General features: G+C 53.1%; 1 protein-coding gene across 5 annotated transcripts; it reads left to right on the top strand.

Annotated features, from left to right (window-relative positions):
• Positions 1-8: 8 nt before the first annotated feature.
• Positions 9-7,769, top strand: GPS1 (G protein pathway suppressor 1). 5 transcript variants are annotated; one of them, XM_036756602.1, is made up of 14 exons: positions 9-79; positions 2,295-2,387; positions 3,057-3,238; positions 3,625-3,789; positions 3,898-4,033; positions 4,164-4,241; positions 4,538-4,595; positions 5,003-5,088; positions 5,302-5,396; positions 5,700-5,805; positions 6,088-6,168; positions 6,379-6,516; positions 6,666-6,800; positions 6,978-7,769. In XM_036756602.1, exons 1-14 carry the CDS (start codon positions 14-16, stop codon positions 7,050-7,052), a joined length of 1,494 nt encoding a protein of 497 aa, XP_036612497.1. In that variant the 5' UTR covers positions 9-13; the 3' UTR covers positions 7,053-7,769. The 5 variants fall into 5 exon arrangements, with proteins under 5 accessions (XP_036612497.1, XP_036612496.1, XP_036612495.1 ...); XM_036756601.1 differs by having other exon boundaries at positions 10-64; positions 4,535-4,595; XM_036756600.1 differs by having other exon boundaries at positions 14-79; positions 4,535-4,595.
• Positions 7,770-8,382: the final 613 nt, after the last annotated feature.

Here is an 8,382-nt window from a genome sequence, read left to right as displayed (position 1 = left end):
CCAGCCGACCCGGATGTGGACGGCGCCGCGGCGGGGTAGGAGGAAGATGCCGCTGCCGGTTCAGGTGTTTAATTTGCAGGTAACGAGCCGAGGGGCGGCGCCGCCTGGCCGGGCCCGAGCCTCGCGGCCCCGCCCCGCCCTGGCTCCGCAGCCCCGGGATGGTCCCGGGAGCCGGTGGGGGAAGGATCCCGGGCGGGCGATGTCCCGACTGGGGGGCGGGGAGGGGACGAGAGGGGCCCCGAGGCTCACCGGCCTCTGCCTCCGCCGGCCCCAGCTAGCGGGACCCGGCACGCCCGGGGGTCCCGGTGTTCGGGCTTCTCGCGCGGGGCCGGGGGAGAGGCCTGCGGCGAACGCTTGAAGATCCCTGCGGGGCGGGGTGGCGCGGCCGTCCTGACCCCGGGGTCGTGCCTGGGAAAGGAAATCCAGGCTCCCTCGCCCTCTCCTTGGGCCGTCTCCACGCCCACCCGCCCCGGGAGCTAGTCCACCGAACTGCTACAGGCCACGCCCCCGGGGCTAGTAGAGGCCGAGGCCCGGGAAGGGGGCTCCCGGGGTCGGGCAGGGAGCGCCCGAGAGAGATGGCTCGGGTCCTTCCGGACCCGGCTAGGCCCTCGTTAGGCCTTTCACCCCGCTCCACGGATCCAGGATCCTGGAGTCCCCGCTCGCCGGGGGTATGTGATCCTCTGAGGATGGAGCACCCGGGACAGACGGGGGGGCCGCTCTCCGAGAGCTTCTGTCCCCCTTGTGCCCCTCCGTCCTTGAGCTTGCCCCCACTGGGCTGCTGTGCCGGGGTTCCCAGGACGCAGGCCCCTTCCTCCGCACCTCCCTCCCTCCCCCACCGCCGCTGGGTGGAGATGCTCTTAGTAAAAATTTCGCCCTCCAACCGCAGGACTCTTGTGGTCCGCCCTGGTGCTTCAGGGCCTCCCATCACCCAGGTCTGATTCTCTGAGGGGGAGCCTAGCCTGGTCAGACCTGCCACTACTTGGCTCTCTGGCCTAATAGAGGGCCTCCCAGTGGCGGAGAGGTGCTCTGGTTCCCCCCTACATTAACATTGTTTCTCCCCTTCAGCAGCCAGCCAGCTCTGTGTCAGGGTCAGGGGGTGCAGAAAGTCAGGACAGAATGAGGGATAGCTCGGCCCCCAGCTCAGCCTCTTCATCAGTGACAGATCTGTACTGCACCCCTCACAGCAGTAGGTCAGACCTCTTCCTCCCTGGCACAGCCGGAGACTTCAGCCTGAGCGCCAGTCTGTCGGCCTGTACGCTGCTCTATGAGGTACCTTCCAGGAGAGGGGGTCCCCAGCGAGGGAGGAGGGAGCGGAGCCCCAGCCGCCCCTGCCGTGGCTGGGCCCCCACTGCTTTGCCAGCCCCAAGATCAGGGACTCAGCGCCAAGGGCAAGGGGTGGGGGGAAGCAGCAGATAGGTTGGGCAGAACTCAAGGCAGTCCCAGACCACTTCTCTCCACCCACCCACCCCTCCTCCTTTCTCCTCCCCAGCAATTGGTTATATGCTTAGGAGTCTGTGGAGTCAGCTCTATTACTTTTCCTGAGGTGGACTTGGGGAGGGGTGGGGCAATAACAGTGACCCAAGTTTCTGGAAGCTCAGCTTAGTGACTTGCCTTTTGGGGTTTACCCAAACCTGGTAGAGGTGAGGAGCAGGAGCTGATGGCTGCCTTGCCGCCCTGTTACTTTTTTGGGAATACCCAGTATAACTTCCCACGTTGATGCCTTTATTCTTTTCCCCATATTTATGGCTGTAACTCCTATTGCAAATACTACTGCTCCATCTACATAGCACAGGTGGTATGAGATGGCTTAGGATGTGACAGGGTACCCTTTGCATCCAGTGGCTGAGGTCTCACCTGTTTCTCCTTTATGGCTTTGAGGAAATCACATCAGGCCAGTAGCTGGGAACTTGCCTTGGGGATGCCAAGTGGTTACTGTCTACCTCTTCATTTCTGCCTTCCCCCCTGTAAAGATGGTGGGTTAGGAGGGAACCAAGTATGGGAGGTTGTGTTTATGGGCCCCTGGGTCCTGCTGAAGAATTCCTTAATCGCTCCCTGTACCCCCAGGTTGGTCAGTGTTAGAGAGATGGGGTTGACGGAGAAGTTAGGGCTGTAGGAGGCATCTTTTGGATGGAAAGCTCTGGTGGGCGGGTATACAGAAAGAACATGGCAAAACCTTGGTCCTGGGCAGGGTTGATGGGATGGGGGGAGGGGGGAGGATAAAGAGCCAGGATAAAATTGTTTGCCATGGGTGCTCCCAAGCTAGAGCGCACAGGTGACTGGCATCTGCATTGCAGGGGGCAGTAGAACCCATGCAGATTGATGTCGACCCTCAAGAGGATCAGCAGAATGCACCGGACATCAACTATGTGGTGGAAAATCCCACCCTGGTACGGGACAGAGAGTGGATGGGGGTTGGGGCCCGGAGGGTAGTGCCTCTACTTTGGGAATGAAATTGTTTGGGATGGGGTCTTCTTGGGCTGCATAACTGAGGGTACCCTAATGATATTACCTAGGCTGGCATGGATAAATGGTACTACTGGAGAGGGGTGGGGGCTCTATAATAGTAATGTTTAAATGATTCTCCTATCCCCCAAATCCATCCTACACAGTGGCTAGAAAGGTCTTCTTCAAATAAGTACCATGATCCTGGCTTTTAGGCCTGCTGTGGCTCCTTATTGCTCATTCTATCAAATCTGAATACTTACCCCACTCTCCACTTTTTCTCTCCCTCTCATGGATGCTTGGCCCCAAGCAAGCAAACCTCTTCACTTTGGCCTGCACATATGTTATTGTTCATTTCCTCCTCCTACCTTTTTGGTTTTTGCCCTCACTTCAAATGCTCTCTCTTTTTTCTGACAACCTGTGTCCCTGGTTCTGATCACTTTATCTTCCTTCTATACTTGTATGTACGTGTGTTTCAGTCGTGTGCATATGTGCCTCTTCGTGTACATGAGTTATAATAGTGATTGGGCTTCAATCTTCTTTAATCTTCATATGGTACCAAGTATAGGAACCTGTGCATTGAAGTTACCAGACTCTTCCCTTTTCACTATCAGGACCTGGAACAGTATGCATCCAGTTACAGTGGGCTGATGCGCATTGAGCGGCTGCAGTTTATTGCAGATCACTGCCCACAGCTTCGGGTGGAGGCCCTGAAGATGGCATTGTCCTTTGTGCAGAGGACCTTCAATGTGGATGTTTATGAGGAAATCCACCGGAAGCTCTCTGAAGCTACCAGGTGGGGTATGAGGATGTGGGAGAAGGGGATGAAGATCCAGATTAGACTGCTCCCCAAAGCTGGAAAGGGCTGAAGGAGCAAGGTCTGGTGCCTAGAGACCTCTGGACCTGGCCTTAGAGAAGAAAGTGGGAGCAGGTGGTACAAGTCAAGCCTGTTAGCTTCTTGGGAAGGTTTCTCATGGTGGTGGGAACAAGGCAGTTCAGATGAAAAAAAAATACCAACTTGGGGGGAGAGGAAGAAAAAATAAGAGGGCTGGAAGAGAAAGGTTTAGTCACTCACCCTGAATAGCTTGGCTGTTCTTCTCTACTACTATCCCCCTACTCCTCCCCATATTTCCGATGGGTATCTTTCTCCTGCTACTACCACCACCGCCACCCTGACAACAGAGAGCTACAGAATGCTCCTGATGCTGTCCCCGAGGGAGGGGTGGAGCCCCCACCCCTGGACACAGCCTGGGTGGAAGCCACAAGAAAGAAGGCCCTGCTAAAACTAGAGAAGCTGGATACAGACCTGAAGAACTACAAAGGGAACTCCATCAAGGAGAGCATCAGGTGAGAGGAGTGGGGGGGGGAAGAGAAAGCTAAGGAGACAGGCAGGGGGTCAGATGTGGGAGAAATAGACTGCTAGCCTTCTGTCTCACTCCATGTTCTCCCTGGCAGGCGGGGGCATGATGACCTGGGTGACCATTATCTCGACTGTGGGGATCTCAGCAATGCCCTCAAGTGTTACTCCCGGGCTCGGGACTATTGTACCAGCGCCAAACATGTCATCAATATGTGCCTCAATGTAATCAAGGTGGGAGTGAGAGGAAACCCTCCCCCAGGTTAGGGGAAGAGAGACTTGGGGGAGATAGGCCACATCTCTGGGTACTCACGAGGCCAGTAGCGGTGCCATCGAACTACATGCCATATTCTCTGCCCAGCAGGTCAGTGTCTACTTGCAGAATTGGTCTCATGTCTTGAGCTATGTCAGCAAAGCGGAGTCCACTCCTGAGATTGCTGAGGTAACCGTGCTGCTGCCTTAGCTATTCCCTGTCGATCTTTTCTGTGGTTTGCTCCATTTCTTGGTGTTCCCTGAAACCTCATTTCCACTCCCTGCTGACTATACTCGAATGTACTTCTTCTTCAGGTGGGGTTTCCTTTGTAGGCTTTCTCAGCATCACTTCAAATTGTCCCTGGTCATTGTACAGAACATACCCTATCTACCCCCATTCTTTCCCAGGCTGGCCCCAAAGGCTGGAGAAAAGACATTGGTGGTGGTTGTTCATTCTCTTAGTCTGTGTCTTCCCTTTCACAGCAGCGAGGGGAAAGGGACAGCCAGACCCAGGCCATTCTTACCAAGCTCAAGTGTGCAGCAGGTAAGGAAAGGCTCAGAAAGAAAGGACAGAGCCTCCCCTGGGGGTGGGGAGTAAGGAAGGCAGTTTCCTGACCTCCCTCTCAGAACTCTAGAGTGACAGAATAAGCTTTTCCCTAACCCTCATATTCTGCCACTAACTTGGAGCATGTAGGCAAGGTGAATCAGCTTAGTTTTCAGGAAGTATAGAAGAGCCCCATTGTCTCTAGTCATGGCTGAAACCTCCTCAGTCCCTAACTCTTTGGATTGTTTCTTCTGACAGTTGTGCAGATCCAAACTCATAGGGTGAAGTGGGATCGGGCCATTTACTTGGGATTTACCACTGGGCTACTAGGCTCCCTAAAGGCTGCTTCCCTTTAAGTGATTTTTTGGTTTCACTTTCTCTCCTGTTCCTTTTCTCCTACCCTTTAGGCCTGGCTGAGTTGGCTGCTCGAAAGTATAAGCAGGCAGCCAAGTGCTTTCTGTTAGCTTCATTTGATCACTGTGACTTCCCTGAGGTGAGAAGGAAAGGGAGGAATATTTAGCTGTTATGTGGGGAGGAAATCTGGAGAAAATTGGTTTGGCTACTTCTGCTAGGGAAATGGCAGAAACATCCTTTTATTTCACTTTGGCCCAAGCCCCTTCACTTGGCTGGCCTTTGAGTTATATTCTATTCCCCAGTTCTGCCCATTGGGCCCCCTGAACCCTCTATCCTTGGCTTTTCTACTCAGCTACTGTCCCCCAGTAATGTGGCCGTATATGGTGGTCTCTGTGCCCTGGCCACCTTTGATCGACAAGAGCTACAGCGCAATGTCATCTCTAGCAGGTAGGTGTGAGGATGCTGGTGCCCCTGGTGTTTGGAGGGGGTAAGGGAAGATGCTTGGTTCCATGGATAATGGAAGTTGGTTTCTCCAACTCAACATAACCTGTTTCTCACTTCAGGCCGTCTTTAATCCAACTCATCCACATACCCCTGTTCCCCAAGCCTTCTCTGGCCTCTTCCCCAGGGTTACTCCCTAAAAAGTCTAAGCCCCTCAGGGCCTCTCAAGCCCAGTTTTCTCCGTCCCTTTCCCTGAGCCTTCCTACTGGCTGAAAGGGGCCAGGAAACTGAGAGGTCTGGCGTCTGCAGCTCCTTCAAATTGTTCCTGGAGCTGGAACCACAGGTTCGGGACATCATCTTCAAATTCTATGAATCCAAATATGCCTCGTGCCTGAAGATGCTGGATGAGATGAAGGTGAGATTCAAGGGAATTTGGGTTGGTCAGAGAGCTTCACTAGGTCTGAGAAGTAGGGGGCTTGAGACTGGAAATGGTTTGTGGGCTGGGCAGTAAGTTTGGGAGATAAGTCATCAAATATGTCTTGGGGGGAAAGGACAGAATCTCAGTACAATCAGGAGGGAAACTTACCTACAGTGCACCTAACCCTTTTTAGCTGAAGCTTCTTCCATTCTGTTTGGGTATGTTTTGGGGTTGGAACACAGGGTAGTAGGTATTTCCCTGACAAGTTTTCTGCTGTAGGACAACTTGCTGCTGGACATGTATTTGGCCCCCCATGTCAGGACCCTCTATACCCAGATCCGAAACCGTGCCCTCATCCAGGTGAGTCATATACTTGAGGAGGAGTGGGGGCAGGAAGTCAGCCCTCATCCAGGTGAGTTACATACTTGAGGAGTGGGGGCAGAAAGTCAGGGGAGAAGTGGTGGTAGTAGTAGCAGTGGCAGCAGCAGCAGCGTTTATTTAACACTTAAAGGTTTGCAAAGCACTTTACATCTTATGATGGCTGATTGTCTGGCTTGTATTTTTTCACAGTATTTCAGTCCCTATGTCTCTGCTGACATGCGTAAGATGGCCATTGCCTTCAATACAACCGTGGCTGCACTAGAAGATGAACTAACACAGCTGATCCTTGAGGGGCTCATCAATGCCCGAATTGACTCTCATAGCAAGGTGAGGGCAGAATTCAGAAAGAAAAGACTGCATATCTCCTCAAAAGTATGGAAGCAAGAAGTTGGCTTTCTAGAGTTAGGGTGAGGAGGTGGGGGGTGGGGCACTAAGGGTGGTATTGGTCCATGGCTGAGCCTCTGGTTGGCTGACAGATTCTGTATGCCCGGGATGTGGACCAGCGCAGCACCACCTTTGAGAAGTCACTGCTCATGGGCAAAGAATTCCAGCGCCGTGCCAAAGCAATGATTCTGAGGGCGGCCGTGCTGCGCAACCAGATCCATGTCAAGGTGAAGGGGAGTATGGGGGGTGGGGGGCTGAGGGCTGAGAAGGAGAGCAAAGTAGCAGGCAGTTGTTGGGCTGAGGAAGGACTGGGAAGTTAAACAGCCAGGAAGGAAAAGGGTACTTTGTTAGCACTAGTTTTCTTGACATGTTGGCTCAACCCACAACTGTCTGTCTCCTTGCAGTCTCCTCCTCGAGAAGGGAGCCAGGGTGAACTAACACCAGCCAACAGCCAGTCACGGATGAGCACAAACATGTGATAGGGGTGTGACTCCCCCCCCACCTGGACCCCAGGACTGTGTTTGAGTGTCCATCCCCAACCCCATGCTCCCTAGGTCTCTCTGGTTCCAGAGGCCCAGCCCTGCTTCTCCATGAGCCTGGGAGGCTTCATCTTTCAATTCAGGGGATGCCTCCTTCTTCCCACTGGGCCTTGGGACTACCAGACTGCTGCCTCAGCGCCCACCTTGCCAGTAGAGTTGTATCCCACAGACATAGTGGCAGGGGTTGTCAGGAGTCATCTGGGGTTTGCCCTCCCCACACAATGTTTTTCTTTCTCTCCCCCTGCACAGCTGGGAACTAGAAGGCATGGTGCCACTAGTTCCCCCAGCCTGCCTGCTGTGGGACACTGGGCTGCTGAAATCCCTGGCTACTCCCAGGGCTGACAGTGTCAGGTGCCTGCCTGGCTACACAGATTCCTGGTGACCTCAACCTTGGCTGTCCCCCTACGCCAGGGGCTAGGGGAAAAGGTTGGGCCAGGCTACCTCTCCTGCTGCTGTTCTGGAGTGGGAAGAAAGGGGAGAGGCCTGGCTTGTGCTGGTATTTGTTCCCAATGAGCACAATGACGTGTGGCAGTATCTTCTACACTGCCCCCCATCCCCAAACATGTTCTTGTTCATGCAATTTTTTTCCTGAGTTAGAAATGAGTTGTTGAATCTTTAGACCATTAAAAAGCAGAATAAAAACCTCCCTGGGTATTCTTTGATGGCTGCGCTCCTATGAAAACAGTGACTGCTATACTCTTAGCACTTTTTAGGTCCTTTCAGAGGGGAGAAGGGGACAGGATAAAGGGAAGAGGCCTGGAGATTCTTTCTTCACTTAGCATCCACTTTCTGGGACTTAATCCCAAATCCCAAACTGAAGATAGCTGAAAGCTCTACCTTTCAGCCAGTGGGGCTGTGTAATGGAATGGTCTGAATTCCAGAAAAGTGGCAAATGAGTTATTCCCTACTTTAGTTCAATTGTGGTTAGAGGAGATAGAATTCCTTTGTTCCTTGGCTACAGCATCCCTTTTTGTTCATCTTATGAGAATGGTCATACTCTTTAGTTCTTGCTACTTGACTAACACCACAGAATTTGGCTGGTTTGGTGCTGCTTTGTGTGCTGGTGTCATCCAAAAGTCAATCTGTGATATGGTGGCTAAGTAGGTCAACACAGCTTAGGCTTATCAGGCCCTGGGAACTGTCCTAACTAAGGGTGCTGAACTTATCTCACTGGTTACTCAGATGAAGTTTGCTCACCTGGCCTCTTGAGAGGTTATCTTTTTCGTTTACCCACCTCCTAGATGGAAGGAGCCACCTGAATCTGGTTCTT

Source organism: Trichosurus vulpecula, chromosome 4, assembly GCF_011100635.1.
Source record: "Trichosurus vulpecula isolate mTriVul1 chromosome 4, mTriVul1.pri, whole genome shotgun sequence".
Lineage (NCBI taxonomy): Eukaryota > Metazoa > Chordata > Mammalia > Diprotodontia > Phalangeridae > Trichosurus > Trichosurus vulpecula.
This window is presented reverse-complemented; position numbering and strand designations above follow the sequence as displayed.